The following is a 24,108-nucleotide window of genomic DNA, read 5'->3' on the forward strand; positions in this document are numbered from 1 at the left end:
CCTTGTGGTACCTCTACAGAGTGCCTCTCTGGTGTGCAGTGCGGGACTGTGCTTGGCTGTGGCACCTCTCTCCTGGAAGATAATTGCACCTAGTGACAGGCCCTTGCCTCTCTTTCTGCTTGCAGAACAATCAACCATGACGACCGAATCGGGATCAGACTCGGAATCCAAGCCAGACCAGGAGGCCGAGCCCCAGGAAGCAGCAGGGCCTCAGGGACAAGCAGGGGCACAGCCTGGACCAGAGCCCGCCAGCGGAAGCAGCGAGGAGCCACCAGCGCTAGAGCAGTTCCCAGCAGCTGCCGCGCACAGCACCCCGGTGAAGAGGGAGGTGAGCCAGGAGCATCTCTAGGGAGGGCCAGTCAGAGGACCTGGCTGGGCACTGTGGCTTTGTCCCAGCCCTAAGGGCAGCTATGAAGGTCCCCTGCTTTTGCCCTCTCACCCAGGGGATCAGTGGTGTTGCCTTGAAGGATTTCAGTGAGTGGCTTTCCTCCGCCCAGGCCTGGACCGGTACCTCCTGCCTTTGACTAAAGCCATTACAGTCAGCCAAACTCCTTACTGAAGACTGAGTTACTGACTGCCTAGATCTTGAGTTTACTGGAAGGGCAGACAGCAAGCTGGCAGCCCTGGCTATGCCTCTGGCTGTTTTCATTTCATGCTGTAAAGGATGAGGGCAGAATTGATTTTTCCAGTCGTTATTCTGATCTGAACATTGCCATCTACGTTCAGTGACTGTTTATTTGGGTTGGATCCCCCTCTCCCTGTATACACTTGTAGGTTCGTTGCCGTTCCTTATGTATAACTGGGGTTGTCAGGAGCGATTACTTCTGCCCTTTGTGAGATGGTACTCAGTGGTAGGGTGCATACTTAGTCTGGGGAACTTTGGTTCCATCCCCACTATTGTCAAATAGAAAAAAAATAATTAGTATAAATACGTAAATAAAATCAAAAGAATAAAGGATGGTAATAGGATGAGTCAGGATGGTCTTGAAGGTGTAAACCTGCGTGTTTTAGAATGCTACCTTGTGCGTGATGAAGGGATCCAGAGCCCAAGGAGGGACTGACCCCTTAGGATTCCCAAGAGTTTGTGGGGTTAGAAATTTCCGATGTTTAGTGAATGGTCACGAGGTTAGCCTTTGGGTGGAAGACTCTGGAGCTCAGCATCACAACACATTACCGTGACGGTGAACACTTGTTTATGAGACAGGGTATGTTACTGTGGTCACATGGCATTCGCAAGTTCTGTTTTTTAGACAACATGAATGGGGCTGGACAGATGGCCCAGCAATTAAGAGCACTGGCTGCTCCTGCAGCAGGTCTGGATTCCGTTCCCAGAATGCGTACCGTTGCTCACAGCCCCCAGAATTCAAGTTTTAGGGGATCAGAATCCCTTTTCTGACCTCTGCAGGCATCAGGCATACAGGCAGCGCACATACATACATGCAGGCAAAGCACCCATGCACATAAAATAAAAATATAATCTTTGAAAAAAATGAAGGAGAAGGTGCCTTCGAGAGACTTGGCAAAGCTGAGGTGTGTACGGCAGCTGTCGTGACCGTGTACCATGTTCTGTAGTAAATGTGTTAAAAGCAGGAACCCCACACTGAAGTATTGGTTAGAAGTGTATTATGGTAAATCCATGAACCAATAATATGATAATTTACTATAGTTGAATGTTACGTGCTCTATACAAGTGTCTCAGCTGTACTCTCAAGTGTCTGGTAATACAGACCATCCCAGGGCTGGAGAGATGGCTCAGTGGTTAAGAGCATTGACTGCTCTTCCAAAGGTCCCGAGTTCAATTCCCAGCAACCACATGGTGGCTCACAACCATCTGGAATGAGGTCTGGTGCCCTCTTCTGGCCTGCAGGCATATACACAGGCAGAATATTGTACTCATAATAAATAAATAAATAATTAAAAAAAAAAATACAGACCATCCCAAACACGGGAGCTGCGCAGTGTTTGGATTTTCCAGTGGCAGCTAAATCACAGTGCAATAGGAATTATGTGTTTGCCTTAATTTTTCTTTATTCTTGAGAATTTCATTAATGGATACAATGAAATAGTCACTTCTGCTCCGTTTCCCCTACACAGCTCCCCCAAACCCCTCTCAGCCTATTCAGCTCTTGTGTCTTAAGGGACCACTGTCATATATACGGTTTGTGTGGTGCTACGTGGACCACAACTGTAATTTATCTTCTATAGTCAAATGTTTGAAACCAACAGGGGACATGATACTGAATCCGCAGCAGAAAATGTCCCTGGCTGCACAGGGCAGAGACCTGAGTAAATCCTGTTTCTGTGCTTCAGAGGACTCTTCCGGGCCTTTGGGGTACAGGATGTTAACAAGGAATCCTCTTAAGGTCTTCTGCCAAGATCTTTGCTTCATATCTGGAAGCAATGTTCGAGAGAAAATTAAGTATATTTGGTTATAGAATGAGGATGGAAATGTGACTGAATTTGAATTTACTTAATCTTGTGAGCCTTCAGGAAGTTTTCTCCCCTCCCTAGTCCTGTTGCTCCTTTTTTGTAACTGAGGTTTGTATAACTACAAACCTACCCATCAGAGCAAGGAGGAAGACAGTGGCGTGCAGGATTTGCATCGTGACTCTAAATTGGCAGTTCATCTGAGACACTTGGTCTGCTTTTCTAGACCTGGCTGATAAAAGCCTCAGCGTTAGATTCCTCTCTCGTGTGTTCCAAAAAGATCTATCCTTGAACGATGGCCCCTTATCGTCTGCATAAGAAAAGCAAGCACACACCGTTTGTGGCTGGTGTTTAACTCAGCCAGCAAGTTCATTTTCATACAGATACGTTAGTGGTAGGCAGACAAAGCCTCATCTTGTGTCCTGCATAGAAAGCGGCCATTCACAGCAACATTTGCCTTAAAAGCAGCTTCGGTTGACTTTGCCTGCAATGAAACAGTAGTTTAAATATGTCGAGATCATATGTAAATTACAAATTATCTAATAAGATGGATTGTGGTTGATAATTCCAGGATGACTTTACTTCTCCCTAAACTGTATGAAGGCCACTAATGACATTCATGGATTTCTCGCATTGATGCTTTAACGCAGTCAAAACTGTCAGACTTATAGTCAGAACGAGTTTTTGTTTTTACTTTACAGACTTGTTGAAGTTTATTCCGTTTCCTTGCCTTTTCAAGTTGGCCATTCCTTCATTGTTTCTTTAGTTATTTTAACCAAGGCCTCCTGGTAGGCATTCTGGATCGATGATTTAGAATACCTATGTAGAAATACAGACATTCACCACTTTAGGTGTTTTTTTTTTTAATATATAAATTTGGCAAAACTGCCTTATCATATGAAGAACTGCTTATAATTCATGGGCACTTTTGGTGAAAGAAAGGACAACATGATCGATCTTATATATGGAAGTCAAGGTAGGAAACGCAGGGAAAACAGAAATCTATACCAAAGGTCTAAGACTAATACACTACAGTGACCCTGCTTCTAGAATGGTGGGAAGTAATACAAGTTGAAATAATAGCCAGGTGGTGGTGGCGCACACCTTTAATCCCAGCACTCGGGAGGCAGAGACAGGCGGATCTCTGGGAGTTCGAGGGCAGCCTGGTCTACAAGAGCTAGTTCCGGGACAGGCACCAAAGCGACAGAGAAACCTTGTCTCAAAAAAAAAAAGAGTTGAAATAATAAACCATCAATTCGGCCTTTCCTCAGCATCTCATGCCCTTCTAGTTCCTGGCTGGCGGTCCATCTGTGTGAGAAATCCCATGTCACTCCAAGGGTCAGCCCTGCACACTGGTGTCTTTTTCTGGGCACTGTCGGGGTTGCGGACCATCCAGCCACTCATCGGGTCTCCATGACAGCATCGTGGTGATTGGATAGAAGAGGGCACAGAAACATCTGCGGGGCGGCGTTCAGACACGCTGACTGGGGAGAGAATTCCGTGTCCCCTAGGATGTTTCTCTGCAGGGGTGAGATGGGCTCAGGGCAGAATTCAGAGACTCAGCAAGTGAAAGCGTCAGGCATTGGATGTGTCCTCATACCAGCGCTTTACAGGAAGAGAACAGACCCAGGGATTACACCGTGCTGAGCTTCAGTGCACGGCTGACGTTCTGCGTGGCTGATGTCCGCGCGGCTGACGTCAGTGAACTGATTCAGAGCAGAATCGGGTGTTTTAGCACTTGTAAAATTACTGACAAGATTAACACAGCTCTCTGAGCCTTAATGTTTCTGTCGTGTAAGTGTCTGGGAGAGGGGTGGATCTCACAGGTCAGGGAATCCAGAAGTATCCAATCGATTAAGAAAACAGTGGGCTTTCGTGGCCCACTATAGAATGCCTCTGAAAAAGCCAAGAGCGGATTTACTTATGTTCTGAGTGAGATCTTGATAGAATTGGCTAAATCACTTCTCTACTAAGCCTTGGGTCAGCTGAAAAAGGCCCCATGGTACACTTAGGTGGGTGGGGTTATTTAGGTGTAACTGGGCTTCAGAAATAGTCAGATCTGTGTATCTGCTCCTGGCACCACAGTGGAGACGGCTCACATCCCCTAGGGAGCGGGAACCCAGTGCGGTGTCTGAGCTCTCTGGAGCTGTGCGGGGTCTGAGCTCTCTGGAGCTGTGCGGGGTCTGAGCTCTCTGGAGCTGTGCGGGGGTCTGAGCTCTCTGGAGCTGTGCGGGGTCTGAGCTCTCTGGAGCTGTGCGGGGTCTGAGCTCTCTGGAGCTGTGCGGTGTCTGAGCGGCTCACTATCCATTTCCTGTCTCACTGTTGCTTTTTCACAGGTCAGCGACAAGGACCGGGACTTCGCTGCCGCAGCTGCGAAACAACTTGAGTATCAGCAATTTGAAGACGATAAACTCTCTCAGAGATCCTCCAGCAGCAAACTCTCACGGTCCCCGTTGAAGATTGTCAAAAGGCCCAAAAGCATGCAGTGCAAAGTGACCCTTCTGGATGGATCCGAGTACGGCTGTGACGTGGATGTAAGTGTGCGCTTCAGAGCAGGGGACTGCCGCACAGTGGGCAAGGTGACATTTCCCAGACCCGGGGAACTTTTCTCGGCTAGACTCAAACCCACTTCCACAGCTCTAACAGGAGATTAAATTACTACAAGCTTGCAGTGTCCCGAAATGTTGTCGGTCCAAAGTAAAATGTGATAGCATATATAAAAACAAAACCAGATGGGCTCTCTTAGTGTTTTCCATGTCAGGGACAAAGATATTACAGGCTTCAAAATGCACTTTGCTTTAATGCTCTGACTATGAGCAACACTTCAATCGATTTTACCTTTTCTGTTGGCATAGTTTATGGCCCAGACATCCTGTGTAAGTCATTTACATAGAAGTATTGGGATAGCTTAAAATGATTGTGCCCTTTTCTTTCTTAGTAATTATTTTAAAAACGACAAAAATCACACGTGGTAGACTTTGACTCTCCATGTAAAATATTACACTTCTCTTTGTTGTATATGTATATTCTCACATTCTACATTCATCTGCGCCATCCCCTCCTCCTCTCTTTTTTTAAAAAAAGACTTTTATTTTTTAAATTATGTATGCTTGTGTTTATCTGTGTGAGTGGGTGTGTACCTGAGTGCAGTACCTGAGGAGACCAGAAGAGGGCGTCAGATCCCTTGGAGGTGGGGTCATTAGCACCTGTGAGCTGTAGGAATGAGTGATGGAAATTGAGCTCAGATCCTCTGGAAGAACTGCTAACCACTGAAGCGTCCGTCTCCCATCCCTTTTCCTTCTGCTTAGAACCCATTTATCATTCTAATTATATTTTGTGTGATGCTATAGTTGGAATTTTCTTTGGGCCACCAACCAGCTCCCAGATAAAGACATGGAGACTTAATTATGAAAGCTCTGCCTTTTCTTAGGCATGACGCACTAGCTCTTTTAACTTAACTTGACCTGTTTCTGTTCAGCTGTGTTTTGCCTTGGAACTTTTTACCTTTCTTGCATTCTCTATGTCCTACTTTCCTGCTTCCTCCTGTGTCTGTCTGTCTGGTTCCTGGTGCCTCCCTGGTGTCTCTGTTTCTTTTTGTGTTCCTAAATCCCTTCTCCTACTCACTCTCCCTGGAAGTCCTGCCTAGACCTCTTTCCTTGCCATTGGCCATTCAGCTCTTCATTAGACCATTAAGGTGCCTTAGGCAGGCAAGGTAAAACAACCACACATCTTTACATAACTAAACCAATATATCACATCTTTACATAGTTATTAAGCAACTATCCCACAGTCTAAAGAAATGAAACACATCCTTACATATTTAAGCAACTTAACATGGATGTGTCACGTCTTTGCATGGCTAAACAAATATTCTGCAACGTAATGCCCTTCTGTGCACAGTGGTTTTGTTGTTCTTGGTTTTTATTGTTTTTAGGTTTCTCAAGAGAACGTTCAAATTCATTTCAGAGTTGATATCTTGGTAGGAATAAGAGATGCATTGCTATGTTATTTAAGATTGCAGGAACATAGAAGATTGAATTCTTACATTAAACAAAGTTCCTTAATCTGTTATGTGTATAGAATTTAGTCCTATATAAGCTGTTGGGCTGGTGCAGTGTGTGTCAGGTACCCAGAGTCTGCTGAGCAAGGTCTCTTTCTTATATTTTGCTAGCTCTGATTTTGAACAGATTTTTCAGTCAATGTGTGCAGTAGCCGACTTAGATGTTAATTAAAGGGGACTCAGATGTGAGCCTGTAGCTGGGTTTAGCTGTGACTGAGAGGGCCTCCGCAGTCTCAAGGGAGATTATATTTTTTTCTGTGGAGATCCACTTTGTGGAAAAATTTGCTGTGTGGGAGAAGCTTTCCCTGAGCTTTAATTGCATTTATATAATGAAATGAATGGACTGCTTCATCATCCTCTGGTCATTGCTGCCATTTTTCTGTAGAAGATTCTAGATGGAGAAAGGTTCATGTTTGGACATAATGCCTTGGGGATGACAGATAATGTTTATCATTCTGCCAATTTAATTTATACCTAATGCCTTGGGTTTCTTATAGATAATCAATGGGATTTTGACTATAGAATACTTATTTGATAATTTATTGCAACCTTCAGTATCACTGTGATCATTTTAAGTGACATTTCAATGTCTTTCATACATGACATTATAAATTGGAAAGATTTCTAAACATACATTTTTCAAACTTTTATTGAAAAAACTCTCACAATATATTTTATTTTAATCAGGTTTTCCCTTCCAGCAATTCCTTCTAGATCCTCCTCACCTTCCTACCTACCAACTTTATGTTTTCTTCCTCTCTCTAACAAATAAACAAAACAAAATACAAAACCCCACAAAAATAAAAGTGAAAAAGCAAAAGACCATTAAGACAAAAAATGCTCAAACGAAGCAAACTGAGGCGAAAAGTCTACAGAAATACCAAATCTGCTTTCTGTTGATCAAGTACTCCTGGGCATGGCCTATCCTGAACTGTCATTTCTATACCCAGTGAGACTCCATCGGAGAGGCAGCAGGTACCACTGCAGACAATTGCTTGCCTGGGGTGGGACACTGTGTCTGTCCTCCCTTCTCAGTGCCGGCCCACCTCTTCCTTGAACCTGTGCATGCTGCCACAGTCTCTGTGAGCTCAGATGTCCACCCATCCTATTGTCCTGGACGCCTCTGTCCTCCTGGAATCGTTCGTCTCCTGTGGCTCTTAGATTCCCGAGCTCTGAGGAGCAGGATTTGATGAAGACACCCCGTTTGAGATCAAATGCTCCAGAGTCTCACATCCTACATATTGCCCAATTGTAGGTCTCGGGATTAGTTGCCATCTACTGCAAGAAGCTTCTCTGATGACAGCTTAGGCAGACACAAATTTACTGGTGTATCAGTGTATCATTAGGAGTTCTTTTTTTCTATGGTCTTTTAACAGAATGGTGGTTTTAGGTTTTCCCAGGCCTGTGGTCTGTCTATTGTCATGTCTTGGTCATTTTAACAGTATCGGATGAGGGCTTCATCTGATGGAATGGGCCTTAAATCCTATTAGAAATATTTGTGCCACTATTACACCAGAAAATGGTTCTGTGTCAGGTTCATAGCTGGGCTGATGATTCCCTTTCTCCTTTGGTAGTGTGCAGAGTACCAGGACCGTGGACTCTGGCTGGTAGGAGGGATGCCTTTAGTTAGGAACTGGCTTCACTTCCCCATGGTCAGAGAGATTTATGAGTGTTTGCTTCAGCACGAAGGCCTTATGGTCACGTTATAGAAAGTAACCAAGAGCCTTGGTAACAGCCTTTGATATTTTAGAGATTTTTATGGATTTTTATTCTCTTGATGTTTAATTTTTTAGTTCTTTATATAGTTTGGATACTACCCCTCTTTCAGATATATAATTTGCATCATGTGGATCAATGGCGAAGATCTTTTCCCACGCTGTAGGCTGCCACTTTGCCCAAATGACAGTGTCTTTTGCCATACAGCTTTTCAGCTTCACGAGGTCCCATGTATTAATTGCTGATCTTAGTGCCTGTGTTAGTTCAGAAAGTCTTACTCTGTGCCAAGGAGTTGGAGGCTATTCCCCCACCTTGTCTTCTATCAGATTCAGTGTGTGTGATCTTACGTTGAGGCTCTTGATTCATTTGGAGTTGAGTCTGTATGGGTGCTAGTGTGGATCTCTTCTTTTTTTATTTTTTCTTCTTTTTTTATTGCTTTATAAATAATACCATTCAAAATTTCCACTTCCTCCTCTCCTCCCACTTCCTTCCCGCTCTCTGCTCCCCCTTAACCCTCACCCTCCAGTCCTAAGAGAGGGCAAGGTCCCCTGCCCTGTGGGAAGTCCAAGGCCCTCCACGCTCCATCCAGGCTTAGGAAGGTATGCATCCAAATAGACTAGGCTCCCAAAAAGCCAGTCCATGCAGTGGAGACAAATCACAGTTTCATTCTCATTGGCTTCTCAGTCTGCTCCAATTGTCAGCCACATTCAGAGGGTCCAGCGTTGTAAAGAGTGGCAGGGCTGAATTCCGGCCGCCCTGGCTCCCGCACAGCTAGCTTTATACCAGAAATAACAACACACAAACTGTATTCATTTAAACACTGCTTGGCCCATTATATCTAGCCTCTTCTCGGGTAACTCTCGCACCTGGACTAGCTCATTTCTAATAATGTGTGTAGCATCCCAAGGTGCGCTTACCGGGAAGATTCTAGCCTATGTCCATCCTGGGTCGGAGCTTCATCTGCCCGGGAGAGAGGAGCATGGCCTCTGAGCTCACTTTCTCTTCCTCCCAGCATTCTGTTCTGTTTACTCCACCCACCTATGTTTTAACCTATCAGGGCCAAGCAGTTTCTTTATTACTTAACCAATGAAATCAACAGATTGATATATGACACTCCCACATCAGTCCAGTTTGATCGCATGCTCTTTCAATCCCAGTCCAGCTGGATTTGGTGAGCTCCCATTAGATGACGCACACTGTCTCAGTGGGTGGACCAACCCCTCCCCATCCTGACTTCCTTGTTCATCTTCTCCCTCCTTCTGCTCTTCAACTGGACCTTGGGAGCTCAGTCCAGTGCTCCCATGTGGGTCTCTGTCTCTATCTCCGTCTGTCACAGGACAGAGGTTCTATGGTGATATTCAAAATAGTCATCAGTCTGACTACGGGACAAGGCCAGTTCAGGCACCCTCTCCTCCATTGCCCAGGGTCCTAGCTGGGGACATCCCCATGGACACCTGGGAACCCCTCTAGAGCCAAACCTCTTGCCAACCCCAAAATGGCTCCCTTAATTAAGATATCTTCTTCCCTGCTTCCATATCTGTCCTTCCTCCATCTCACCATCCCACTCCCCCAAGTTCTCCACAACCCTCCCCTTCTCCCTCCTCTCTCCCCCTCCCCCTTTCCTCCCCCATCCCACCCCCACCCCCATGCTCCCAACTTTTGCCTGGCGATCTTGTCTGCTTCCAATTTCCAGGAGGATCTATATATGTTTTTCTTTGGGTTCACCTTATTACTTAGCTTTTCTAGGATCACGAACTATATGCTCAAGGTCCTTTGTTTATGGCTAGAATCCACTAATGAGTGAGTACATACCATATTTGTATTTTGGGGTCTGGGTTATCTCACTCAGGATAGTATTTTCTATTTCCATCCATTTGCATGCAAAATTCAAGATGTCATTGTTTTTTGCTGCTGAGTAGTACTCTGATGTGTAGATGTGCCACACTTTCTTCATCCATTCTTCCATTGAAGGGCATCTAGGTTGTTTCCAGGTTCTGGCTATTACAAATAATGCTGCTATGAACATAGTTGAACAAATGCTTTTGTAGTATAATTGGGCATCTCTTGGGTATATTCCCGGGAGTGGAATTGCTGGATCCTGAGGTAGGGTGAGTCATGCCCTGGCCTCAAACTAAAAGTAGCTTGGGAGAAACTAGAAGAATTTAGACAGGCCGCGTTTTCCTCGGACACCTCCCAAACTCCATCCATCTGGTGGAATAGAAGACACACAGACCTCGGTGGAAGAGGCTGCGTCACCTTCCCCGCCTGTTGCCCCAAGATGTGTAGTTGTAGGAGAATTGAGAGCAGGACACAGAAGTGAGCGGAAGTCCTTTATGCACTCAATAAAGAATCATTTTTACTTTAATAAAATTACATCTCTTCTCATAGCCGACTTAATGCCGCTGTCATTCCCGCGGAATGAGCAGGGCCCAACCATGTGACAGCCTCCTCGTGAGGCTTCTCATCGGCTAGAAAAGGTGACTTTCCTATCACATGCTCGCGATGACCGAGAACACAAACAACTTCCTGTTGCCAGTTCCTCATCGTTTGTTGCAAAGGTCAGCACAGGCACATGTGTGTACACACACACACACATACACACACATGTGTGCACACACACACACATGTGTGCACACACACATACACACACATGTGTGTACACACACACGTGTGTGCACACACACATACACACATGTGCGCGCACACACATACACACACATGTGTGCACACACATACACACACATGTGTGCACACACACATACACACACATGTGTGCACACACATACACACACATGTGTGTACACACACACACACATACATACACACCACAAATATCTTGGACCTCTTTTGCAACCATAAATTTGTGTTTTCCCTCGCTCAGTCCTGCAGTCGGAAGAGACCTGAAGATCCAGAAAAGTAAAGTACAAAGAGCATTTCTCTGACACCATGACTGAACACTCGTGTTGAGAAAGCCCCGTGCTTTAATGTTCATGTCATGTATTTTCAAACTTCCCTTTATTGATGGATTTACATCATTGTAGCATACAGTGGTTTTTCTATTTGCAAGGCCTATGCTTCTGACGTTTTTTTCAAATTTGTTTTTTTTACCACTTGCAATATAGAAAAAAAAGGTCATATAGGCAACTCAGCTTGATGTATGCTTAGGGAATGTTTATATGCCTTCAAATTTCCACACATGTCAGCAAAATTATTAACATGATTTATCTCACGAGGACTGGAGAACCCAAATGACATCTTATTCCAGTTTGTTATCATTTGTTGGAAGAGAAGAACAGAATCCTCCCTCTGCATACCGCACAGGATCAATGTTCATCTCATCTCACGTGTTTCCGCTCTGACAATCTATGTGGGGCAGGCAGCTTTGTTCCTTGCCGATCAGTGTGCAATATCTGAAGCATTATATAGTGTAGTTTGGTTTGTATTCCACTGAGGTCCCTGCAGGTGGACTGTCACAGGCTTCTGACATTTTGGCAGGATGTTGTAGTGTACAAATGGGTTATGGCACGTTTGCAGCTCCCCTGGGGCATAGCCAGCTCCTGGGCAGCAGATGGGACCTGCTTAGAAGCGTTATCAGGAAGGTGCTGGTGGAGGGATTCTGTAGAGGGTTTCTGTTCCTCAGGGTTATTGAAAAGGGTCCTGCCCCCTTCCTCTCTCCTCGTGAATTCCCCAGTTTACTTAGCCCCTAGCTATCCTGTCAGTCACTGTGAGGAAGGCAATGGGAATGGAACCCAGGTATATCCACGGTAGATTCCTATCCCAGCAAAACAAATACCTTCGGGCCAGTCACACTGGAGAAAGAATTGAATCCAGACTGAGATAAATCAAATATAGCTTTTTGAAAGAGTTAGTAACATCATAAAAGCCTTAGTCCTTCCCTGTTTAATTAGGCCTTGACCAGACTCAGATCTATGCAGGCCCCTCTGTAAAGGATCCACATTTGAGTCAGAACAACAGTGTCCCCTTTCAACCATCCAGAGCCAAGCAGAGGCCAGGGAGATTGTCATGCTGTGTCCCAAGTGTACTTTGCTCCTCTTCGAATTCTGGTCAGGAAGGGACTTTTGAACGTTGCCCAATGGTCTTTCTCTGCGGTTATTGAATTATCTTTTGGACTCGCACTCCTGTTTCATGTTCTGTACCTCTGAGATATGGTTGGAAGAAATGATTCCTCATCCTGACCTTTCTACTTCCATGGGTTATGCGTAAAATACTTTTTCGACCATTTCGAAGCCCTGGGCAGAAGGATAGAAATGCCCTAATTCAGGAGCTTGATCCAACACTTATTACCTTTCTTGAATTGCCAGAAACAGATAAATAGAAAATGTGAGACATGGCATCTTCTCAGCCTGCACAAATAGTGTTTTTCAAGCAAACTTGTAAATCAGAGATTTTCATCTATATGACTGTGGACTTTGACCCCTCCTGTGACACGCCTCTCTTGTCCCATCAGACACCCATCTCCTGCTCTAACCTAATGTCCCCATGCAGCGGCACCATTGTCCTGCTGGAAGGATGGCACCCTCCCCCAAAGACTCTGAAAGTGGGGGGACGTTAGTTATCCTTTCTTTTCTCATCAGATGGCTCTTCGTGCAACCATAGGAACATGGCACACGAGGATGGTTAAGGCGCCACGTCTCTTTTACCTGATAGAGATGCCGTGAGATCTTCCCAAGGCGTTGAGATTTGTCCTCATTAGAGTTGGGTGGTGAGAGGCTTTCTTACTAAAATAGTTAAACCTATCCTCCTGGTATTCATTTTTAAAAAGTAATAAAGCTTAATAGTCCATCATGAGTGTGGTCATGGCCTGTTAAGTCCTCTAAAGAATATTAATGTTGGAGAGGAGGTGAGATATGTCGAGGAATAGGAGCTGTAAAGCCATCTGGGTGTGCCGTCCATTCCAGGTTGGGTTTGGGAAGCCAAGTAGGTTTTGAGAGCTTGAGTGATTACGTCATTAAGTCATAGGTAACATATTAAATACTGCTACGGAAAGTTCACTGGAGAATTCTTTCTGTATTTGCCCCAGCTATCAAGTCATATTAATATGTGTTTGTGCACGTTTGTATATGTGGGTTTGCTTCCATGAGTATGTGTGTACATGCGTGCTTGTCTGTATGTATTACGTGTGCATATGTACATGTGTGTGTACATGAGAGTGTGAGTGCACACGTGTGGATTGTGCACCCGGGTGCACATGTGTGTATACATGTGAGTATGTGTGCACACATGTGTGTGCTTGTGAATATGTGTGCACATGTGTATATATGGACACGTGAGTATGTGTACACCTGAGTATATACGTAGGCCAGCAGTTGGTGGCGGGTGTCTTCTTCAGATACTCTGTACCCTATTTTTGGAGACAGGGTCTCTCACGGAACCTGAAGAGTGACAATGTGGCAATCCCATCTGCTCAGCAAGCCCCAGGGGTCTTCCTGTCTCTGCACCCACAGTGCTGCAGGTGCACAGCACTGTACCCAGCTTTTTCATGCCCGTTCTGGGGGATCCCGCCATGGCCCTCGGGCTCCTACAGCAGCTTTTCTCTGAGTGACCCGTGTCATCAGCCTGTGTTTGCAAAGATCAGTTCTCTAGCCTTGTGTTACTCGGTCACTAGGTTTGCTTTTTCCGGTCCTACCCTTAAACCCTTGGTCCCGCTGTGCTTCCCAAAGCACCGTGTCTGGTTTGTTGCCTCTCGCGCTGCTCCCAGGAGCTGTATACACGACTTCATTCTTTACTGAAGATCCAAAAGTTCAGGTGACCCTTTGTGCTATATATCTAGCTTGCTTGCTTGCTTAGAATTTGCTGCTTTCAGTGTCTTTGTGACTGAGAGCTGCCACATATGCCCTGAAAGGGATTACCAATGACGACACAACCGCCACAGTCCCCGTGAGATGATGGCTAGGCACACATGGTGGTAACCTTGGACCCATGCATGCAGAAGAGGGCTCCCCACTCATGGCTCCAGCTTCGGATATAAGGCCAGGTCTACCAGATTCCCCATAGCACATCTCAGGGAAGACTGCGGCAGAGAATATACCTGCACCCCCTTGCCACCTTCAAGTGCCAGAGCCCCACTGTTTCTTCCACTCAGAACTCACTGTACTCTCACGTGAAAGCTGCCAGCTACTGTCCCCATTCCAAAGCTCCAGGATGAGCCCAGGCCCTGCCCTGCTTGAGTCTCAGGGAGGACTCTAGTCCGAGGCATCGCTCAGTGCTTTGTTTAGGAAAGTCTTCCCAACACAGGGGGCTGCAGCTAGGCCCTGTACGCTCGCTGCCCACAGCCTCTTGTCCAGGGAGGTTTGTCTGCTCTGTGACCCCAGGCCAAGCACAGCTGCTGCCATCGGCTACTGGAGTCTTTCCTGGCAGCAGATCTATACTTACAGCTTCGAAGGCTTCTTCAGTGACTCTTCCAGGCCACCTCCTTGAAACTGTCATCTATTCTCGGACACAGCGATGCATCTATGCAACATGAATACTGGCATCTTCTGAACGCTCAAATATTGCAGTTTTCCTATTCATGAGACTACATATTTTTCTAACGGTATTAATGCATACAGTCAATATGCCGTCACTAAATGCTAAAAAGCTATGCTGATTTTACCACGGCTTTAATATGAAGTGTTTCTTACAGGCCCGTTTTGTTCCAGTCACTACAAAACAACTGAACCAATGTTTCCAGCTTAAAACTGAGTTTGTCTTCACCATAGAAGCAAGCCACCTTATCTACAAGAAACACTGGACATAACCTTGGCCTTGCCTTATTTCTCTGCTGAGAAAATCAGCTCAGAGATGGGCAGTGGTGGCGCACACCTTTAGTCCTGGCACTCAGGAGGCAGAGACAGGCGGATCTCTGTGGGTTCAAGGCCAGCGTGGTTTACAAGAGCTGGTTCCAGGACAGCCAGGGCTGTTATTCAGAGAGACCCTGTCTTGAAAAAACAAAGGAAGAGTGAGAAAGAGAGAGAGAGAAAGAGAGAGAGATGAAGGAAGGAAGGAAGAACGGAAGGAAATAAGGAAGAGAATGAAAGAGAAAGAAAGATCAGCTCAAAAAAGTTAATATTGTGCCTGAGAAAATCATTTAGAAAGTAGAGAGAACAGGAGCCCATGCCTAAATGCCATTCCTTTGCCCCAAGGGCCCTACACTTCCTCAGCAAAAAAATGCAAACCTTACACCAGGAAAAGGAATCAACCACAAGATAGGATTTGCCTTTGGTTTAGACGTGCAAAGTAGTATTTAAAAGAAAAGGGAGAGTTTTCTCCATGACTTTAGTACTGGTTTCTCAGTGGCCCATGAGTTCGCATGGAAAAGGCTGGATGCGATAGCGCTCACCTAGATCCCAGTGATGGGGAAGGCCATGAAGATGGAAGGACCCCAGGGGCTCCCTGCCACACAAACATGCGGACATGAGTTCAGTGGCCCAGAACACATGGAAAAGGCTGGACGTGACAGCGCTTCCTGGATCCCGTGTGGGGGAAGGCCGGGAAGATGGAAGGACCCCAGGGCTTACTGGCCAGACAGTCTAGCTGCTTCATTGAGCTTCAGCCTCAAAGAGAGACCTTGTCTCAACAAAGTATGGTGGTGAGCAATAAGGGAGGCACCTGGCCTCTGCATGCAAGTACATCCTCTATGCTCACTTGCATCTATATGAGCACACACACAGCTTCCAAAAGGAGCAATCAATTTTTGGCCACTTATTCTATTTAAATTCTGTAAGCATGTGACTTCAAAACTGATCAATTTTTCTAAACTTTTTTTCTTAGTATCATAAATATGGCTTGAGAGAAGGAAAAGAGACTGCTAAAAATCCCTCCTGCTTTGTATTGTCTCCTCTTTGCCCCCTTCTTGTGGCTGGAAGATGTCAGATGGGTCCTGTGGCGAGTCCCTGCTCTTAGTAAGCCAGAAGCTGACCAGATTCCTTTGGACTCCCCTTGAAGCACAGGACCTGGAGATTTCTGAGCAGAAACCATCAAAGAGTGTAACATCACAGAATAGTGTCCCAGTGTTCCTGAAAGCCTGCTTCTGAAAATGACTGCCCGGTTCTGACGTGGACCACTCTGAGCTCTGGGGATGTGATGGGCAAACCTTGGAAACATGCATATTGTTTGATTGAGAAGAGAGTGATGGTCGAGAGATGAAATGGGTAAATTCCTCCAGCTGGTACACGGGCTCCAGTCAGCCTTTGTCTTCCTGTGGAATTTCCCATCAAACCTGGCGTCCCCAGCCGCCCCTTCCGGAGAGAAAGTTTTCACCACGGGGTGATTGCCTTTTTCAATTTTCCCCGATCAATTGCCAGTTCATTTCATAATTACAACATTTCCCCGTGAAAGACAGGTTATAGTTTTTGAAAATTACAACCCGTCTCCTCCGAGCATTTAAGTCAATGTCCTGCTTTTCATGGATGTACTTTTGACCCGTTAGGAAATGCAGGAAGTGGGCCTGCTGGCATTAGCTACAGGATGAAGATAAATCTTCGCACTGATGGAGACTCACCTGGGAGTGACAGTGACCTCTTTAGCTTCACACGGCCCCGTTATGTCAGTCTGCTTCACAGAAGAATTATTTTAACCTTGTCCCCCAACCGCACATCTTATATATAGCATCTATGATCTCTTTGACCATAGTTTAGTTCTGGGAAAATCACGGGTTCTTAGAAACACAGGAAAATATGGTCCACAGCTCAGTCTCTAAATTTTTATTTTTATTTGGTTCAGTGTGTGTGTGTGTGTGTGTGTGTGTGTGTGTGTGTGTGATTTCATGTCCAACAAAATACAGATGTAGATCCAGAGAAGACACAGGCAGGTATACCATTGAAGGATCTGTTTGTAGGGTTAGTAAAATATTTACCAAGAATGATTTGCCTGGCTCCTGCAGTTAGACTCTGACGATTCTGCTCAATGAGAGGCACACATCGGCAGTAATTAGTTTCTGGAACTGGCTCAAGTCGCCTTTATTCAAGTCCAGCATCTGACTGGCAGATCGAGAGAGGTAACACTTCCTTTTAGCTCTTGTCACAAAAGTAATATGGGGCTGTTGGTTTGGAAACGGTTTTCCCCGATTCGAGAGCGACATTGAGGTGAATTTACGAGTACCTCGTGGCTGTGCTATTCCTGTGCTCTTGTTAATGTTTACGACAGAGACAAAGGAAAAATCTGCCATGGCAACATCTCGGTCCAGTGTTGTTTGCTCTCAATTAAATAATTCAGTGGGAGATGGAAAAAAAATACAAATGAAATAGAGGAAAAGGCCCTGTGTAATGTCATACAGTGAAATTTAATAGATTTTCCCCTCTTCATTTGTTAATGTTAGTAATGCATATTCTCTAGCTAGTATTTACTGGCAATTCATAAATTACAGCAGCCACTTGGTGTGGGCTCTTGTTTCAGGCTAGGGTTGTATTTGCTATAAAGACAACCTTCGTTCGATTTAAGGCTATGGGTGCGTAAGGAAAAGATTGCCGGTCGTGCTTGCAAGGATTTTCCATGTTCCTTTATGGGTTTGCTTGGAAGGTGTGGGTGGGTTCATGTTGGGGGAAGGGTGTTTTTAAGGTGCTTACACAGAAGTCAGAGGTCACGTCAGATGTCAGTCCTGTTCCTTGGAACAGGGTCTCTCCCTGGCCTGGCAGTTCTCCATACAGACTAGGCCACCTGACCCCTGTGCTTCCAGGGGTCCACCTATGTCTCACTTCCTTATTGCTGGATTTGACCCCAGGGTCAAATGATCTTCAGGGGATCATGAATATTCCTCACACTTGCAAAACGAAGACCCGACTGACTGACCTAACTGTGCCTCCCTGGTCCCTTACCAGGGGTTTTCTTCCTCACTGTCTTGGTCTTTTCACTCTTACAGGTTTCTGTGGTCAGACCTGCTGACAGCAGCTGGTCTTCCAACAAACAGACAACCATCTGAGACTGTGAAACTGACTTAGCAAACTTGCTACCTCCGAGGAACTTGCTGCCTCTTTTATAATGCATTCCTCGAGGCAGCGCGAGTTCGCTAAGATGGGCTATGAAACTCTACTTTTCTTCCCATTTTATTCACCAGTAGTAAATGGGTATAAGTTAGCATTTCATCTAAAGGGGTTGCGCATACCCTGATTTATAAAAAAATACATTTTCTGAAACTCATAATATATTAATAACCCTAACAATTGGAGGGCTGAATTTTTGCAGCGGGAATGATGAGGAAAATCAGACTCGCGTGTTGCCGTGCAATCTGGGATAAGTCATCTCACCCTGCAGACAAATACAGTGGCGTGTTGGCTTTGCTGCTTGCATGGTTCTTAGCCCTCAAAGTCCTCAGTTCTTCTGTAAAACATAGAATGAAGCAGGGTGTAATCCCTACACTCAAGAAGCAGGCAGCTGTGAGTTCGAGGGCAGCTTGGTCTACAAGAGCTAGTTCCAGGACAGGGTCTCCAGTCACTCTTGGCACGTAGGAATTGGTTATCAGAAAGTGCTGACAATCCCCGCAGTGGTACTGGAGGCAGCATGGATGTGAGTAGCATTTGTGTATTTTATGTTGGGGTTTTATAATATAGTCACAACACTTCCCCCTGCCCTCTCTTCTCTCCCGTTTATGGAATTCCTATTGTACACATATTTACTAAACGCTGCTTCGAGCTTTCATCCTTTGGTGGATAGGGTGATGAGAGGGAAAAGCACTGAGCGTGTTTGGGTCATTAGGGCTGAGGAGAGGAACCGGAGAGGAGGACCAGAGAACCATAGGGAAAGGTTCCGTAGGTACGCGGGGAGGCGTCCAGGTTGGACCATAGCTGGATTGCTTTCCTATTGCAGAAAGCACAGAGGCTTAGATCCCAGCCACAGTGGGGTTTGTTCTATGACAGTCTCAAGGGTTATGAGGGTGTGTACCCAAGAGACGGTGGGAAGCATGTAGAACTCGGCCAGTCGCAGAAGGGAACATGCTTTTGCGGGGTTTTACATAATGCAGTTTATCGACCTGTCTGTGCTTTTAAGGTTTACTTTTCTGAAATAATCACTGGAAGGAAAGAGATAGATACTGGCTAGTTTGAGTGCGGCGAACTTGGCTAAAGATGAACTTGGTTGGCTGAGGAGCCAACCAAAGCAGGGACAGGAAGAGGCATCCAGTATAGAGGGGAAAATAGAAGTCACAGAATGGTCTTGAAAGTCAGCGAACTATATTTATGCAAGCCGGGTAGTTGTAAGACAGCGGGACATGGTGGCTTCTGTTTCAGTCTTTTTTTCTGTAACTGTGACTATGATAAAAGATAGAAGCCTGTTTGACTTACAGTTCTGAAGACTGAGAGACCCGAGAGTAGCCACCATCTGTCTCAGGCCTTCTCAGTGCCTTTACTATGGCCAGGGCCATCAGACAGCAAGGCAGAGCGGGCTTTCCACCCTCCCACGACTCTTCCGCCTCTCACAAGGCCTCACACTCCATCTCATCTGACCCCAGCTGTCTGCCAAGGGGCCCACGTCCACAGACGATTATCGCGTGAGTTTACAAAGTAAGTGTCCCTCGTGTAAACTTTCTGGGGGATGTGTATAAGCCGCTCCAACTTCCAAATCTGGACTCAAGGGTATGGGATACAGGAAGGGAGCTTACAGAGCAAGAGAATGAACTCGCATCAAACCTACTGAATCTAAGTTGTCTCAACTAAGAAACAGCGACTTACTGCACGTGGATGTTTTCTTTGGTGTCTAGAGAGAGGCCAGATGGGAAGGCTTTGGGGCCCATTATGTTTTATGTGAATTGAAACATGAGTGAAGAAAAGGGGTGTTACTAGATAGGCCTGGGGAATGCTGGCCCTCAAAGTAAGAAAGTGGGGAGATCATTGCCCGTCTCCCCACTCATCCAATTAGTGAGCTCTTCTTCATGCCACCTCTCCACACAAAATCGATGTCTCCTTTATACCATGGTCTGACTTACCACCCGGGTATGCTGTTCCCCAGGAAAGTTACAGTGGTGACCCTGGTTGAATTAGGTTCCTTTGAACAATTTTCATGGAGTCTGCATAGGCATGCATTTCTGTTTCGTCTTTAAAAATCCCCCCCGAAGGCCTTCCTCTGTAAGGTACAGGAAGTGGGAGATGTTGCCATCTGTAGAAGAATGGAGTGTTGTCATACTTGGAGGTTGGTCTTGGCCTTCCCTTGTGTCCATTGCCAAGTCTCCATTTTTCTTCAGTTTAGATTTGTGTTGCCTTTTGCTTGTTACAATCCCTGTTACACCAGTTGATAAGAACTGTGGTATTCTATGGCTTGGAGGCCCAGGGTTTCATTGACTGGCCATGGGAGCTTAGCAGCTCTACTTGTGTTCTGCAGTATAGATATAGATATAGATATAGATATAGAGATAGAGATAGAGAAGTAGATAGATAGAGATAGATAGATGATACATAGATAGATGATACATAGATAAGTAGATAGATAATAGATAGATGATAGATAGATAGATATAGATAAGTAGATAGAGATAGATGATAGATAGATAATAGATAGATGATAAATAGATAGATAGATAGATGATAGATAGATAGATAGATAGAGACAGATAAATAAGTAGATAAGTAGATAGATAGAGCTAGATGATAGAGATAGATAGATGATAGATAGATAGATAGATAGATAGATAGATAGATAGATAGATAGATAGATAGAATTTTAGGTTTCATCATTATACTGTAGGAAAGTGATATGATTCAGATCCTTCTAGAGACTTTTGACATTAGGAAAAATACATCTCCATAAGTGTGGCCTCTCACGTTTCCCCAGTTTGAAGCTGACAATACCCTGTTGGTTGTGCATGTCTCTCCCGCCCCCTAGCCTCTCCTTTGACATCCTCTCCCTGCTGGCCCCCTCTCCACAGCAGAGGCAGAGGATTGTTTGCCCTCTCCACTCAGCTAACAGTGTTGGTCAGCCTTTGCATCATAAGCTTTCTACAAGAAGTCACAGACTGCCTGCTGTGAGAACCTTTTATCGAAACACAAAGCATTTCTGCCAATAAAGTTAGCCTCCAGGAACTTGGTGATTTTCCTTGTCAGACAAATTTTAATGGATATTGTGCTTCAAGCTAAATCAAATCTATGGCCCTTGTGTTGCTTCCCTGACAAGACTGACCTATTTTGTTGGTGTGGCCTGTGATCTTTAGTAACCCAGGACAGAGAGAACTCTATAGATGACCAATTTAGGCCTAAATGGCCAAGATAGGTATTAATTCATGACCTGATCTATTTGGTGGGGTGGAGGATTCTTTCCAAGAAACACAATGCCTTTCTTGTGTGGGGGTGTATCTTTTCAGTGTGACAGACAGCTGTGCCTCACTGGCGTGTGTATTTAAAATTCTTTGGGGATGGGCATCCTTTTTTGAAGCCGCATTTCCTGGTAAGAAAGCCTGCTTGCTTTCCCTGCTGCTCCTCAGGAGTGAGTGATGGTGAACTGAGGTCCAGCCACAAGAAACCGTTCTTGTTGTGATGTTTGGAAAACGGGAAGGCATGCAGAGCCCATTCTTTCTTATGGAATGCCATGGTGACAGCAGACGCGGTAACCAAAGAGGCGCCATATTCCTCAGCCAAATGCCATTAGCCTGGGCTTGGAAAACACAGGAATGGTTTAAGAGGGGAAAATGAGCCAAGCAAACCTAGCCTCACAACTGGAGGTGTGAGCAGGTTCAAAGACGTAGTTTATCTTGGCTTTGTCTGTTCTCTTCCTTATCCTTATTCAACTTTTCATTCCGCATAAGTGCACAAAATATAATAAGATTATAAATATGTAGAAAGCAAAACAAGAGAAAATTATTATAAAGCTGAAAGTGAGATCGGCTCAACAGAATTCCCTCTGATAGGCTCTGCTGAGAAATCTGTCATTGGACAGACCATGAAGCGTCTCAGCTGTTGAGGAGCAGCCCCTGGAAAGCAATGGCTAGTTATGGGGAGCCTTCTGCTGCAGCCCCAGGACTTTTTCTAGGAGTGGATTGCGGGCAGCTACCAGCACTGACTGATATTGCCCACCATCAAACCTGAAAAGCTTGCGGTACAGCCTGTAAGTTTGAGACGCCAGCCACACAGGAAACTTCCCGTTCCACTCAGTGAGTTGTACTGGCCAGCCTTCTGTTCATAAACATCCCATGTGTTTTTCTACAAGAGAAATTTGCAAGAAATATCCAAGATAGGGCTTCTTGGTGTATTTGAGGGGCTCTCTCTCCTCTCTGTCTCTGTCTCTCTCTCTCTCTCTCTCTCTCACACACACACACACAACACACACATTTTTATTAATACACATAAAAGTTATTAATCATAGGAATTATATAATGGATAAAACCAGATACACAGGCATGGTTGAGAAACCATGTGAACCTCCTGCCTTCCAGCACTCCCCCAAGTTCAAGTTGATAGGACCATCAGAAAACTTGTACTGGGCTCCCAGAGTGATGCTCTCCTAGCTGTTCCCCTGAAGGACAGTGACACAGGTTCACAGGTTCGAGGCAATGTTTGTAAATCTGCCGTGACCTCATAGTAGACCAGTGACATAGTCTATATAGTAGGCTCCTACTCGAACAGTTACTGTGTCTGGGCGGTGTGTCAGAACAGTGTTATTTAACTAGCGGATGATTTTGACAACTTCTCCTGAGAGGCGGGGACTTGACAAGAACACATTAACGAGGCTCGTCATCCCTCCTTATGCAAGGGCATGGGCCATACAAGTACCTGAGCCTGAATTGTAATTCACCTTGGGAGTTGGAATCAAAGCCATTGTAGAGAGACCCGAGGAGGCTCAAAATGTTCAATCTGCAGTTTCTGGAGTATGATTTCGATAATTCCATCCCATGATATCTCTAAAGCCTTCATAGGGCATTGAAGCTGCAATAGAATTTTTTCTTTACTGCTCTAGATAACCTCAAACTGTATACCAAGGGATGCAAATAGGATCGTTTTCCATATAGAATTATTCCGCTTAAGCCCAGTAAATATGTGACTGCTGCCAAAACATTGACCTTGGTGTGAGAGCTCCATGGTGGATCAGATGCATGCAAGCTAGTAGACACTCCAGTGGGCGCCCGTCAGATGCATGCAAGCAAGTAGCTACTCCAGTGGGCGCCTGCATGTTTCTGTTCTAAGATCTCTGTAGTTAGATGTGGGAGAAGGGACCTCTTCATTATGTAGGAATCTTATGTAAAAATTTCAAAGCCTGCAATCAGCCTTCATCAAAAGACTAGACTTTCTGAGCAAGGGGGTGGGATCATACAGGTCTCTTGGCACCTCGTGGTGAGTTAAGTAAAATAATAATACCAGTACTCCTGATACTGGCGTCTTTCACTTTAAATGTGTGCTTCAATGGAATGCATAGTTCTCTGGGTCACGTCTCTTTCATGTGTGCCCATCTGTCCAATTTTCCGCATTTATTCATATTTATTACAGATCTTACATGTCAGATTCCACATCACCCGATAAATGCTATGATGGTGCTTGTGTGTGTGTGTGTAGTTTCTGTAGTGACCCAGACATTCTTTCTCTTCCTGTTTACTTGGAGGCTTGCCCAGGTAACAGGTCAAAAGATTGCATGGAAATAAATGAAACGAGTTGACTTAATATTTAATTTTAAAACAGTATCAATGCCATTATCATATTGTTTTGATCCTCCGTGCTGTGTAGAGTTAAAAAAAAATGGCAGTGGGGCAAATCGAGACTCTTGAAACTCATGCTTCCTTCTCTGTGTTTCCATGCCCTGTTCTCTTTATTTGGCCAAGTAAATTAAATTAATGATTACAAGTTATCATCTGGATGAAAGTATGGGTTTTGTCTGTTGGCGGTTTGGTTTGGGTTATCAGAAAACGACTTCCTTTAGCAAAAACCTCAAAGTTCATTATGCAGAATGAGCTAGTAGGGGCCTTAGACACGATTCCAGTTTAGGTTGTGTCTCTCACA

At 45.1% G+C, this 24,108-nt stretch overlaps 1 protein-coding gene across 24 annotated transcripts in view; it reads left to right on the top strand.

The window, feature by feature from the left end:
• LOC121442754 (band 4.1-like protein 3) overlaps nucleotides 1-24,108 on the top strand; it is a 165,135-nt gene that overhangs the window by 80,465 nt on the left and 60,562 nt on the right. For all 24 annotated transcript variants that reach the window (XM_041644345.1, XM_041644353.1, XM_041644350.1 and 21 more), the window contains exons 2-3: nucleotides 126-328; nucleotides 4,764-4,961. In XM_041644345.1, coding sequence (XP_041500279.1) covers nucleotides 126-328; nucleotides 4,764-4,961 — 401 coding nt within the window. The remainder of the gene's footprint in view (nucleotides 1-125; nucleotides 329-4,763; nucleotides 4,962-24,108) is intronic.

Source organism: Microtus oregoni, unplaced genomic scaffold (assembly GCF_018167655.1).
Source record: "Microtus oregoni isolate MIOR12 unplaced genomic scaffold, Mior012 000095F_ref0000231, whole genome shotgun sequence".
NCBI classification, from domain to species: domain Eukaryota; kingdom Metazoa; phylum Chordata; class Mammalia; order Rodentia; family Cricetidae; genus Microtus; species Microtus oregoni.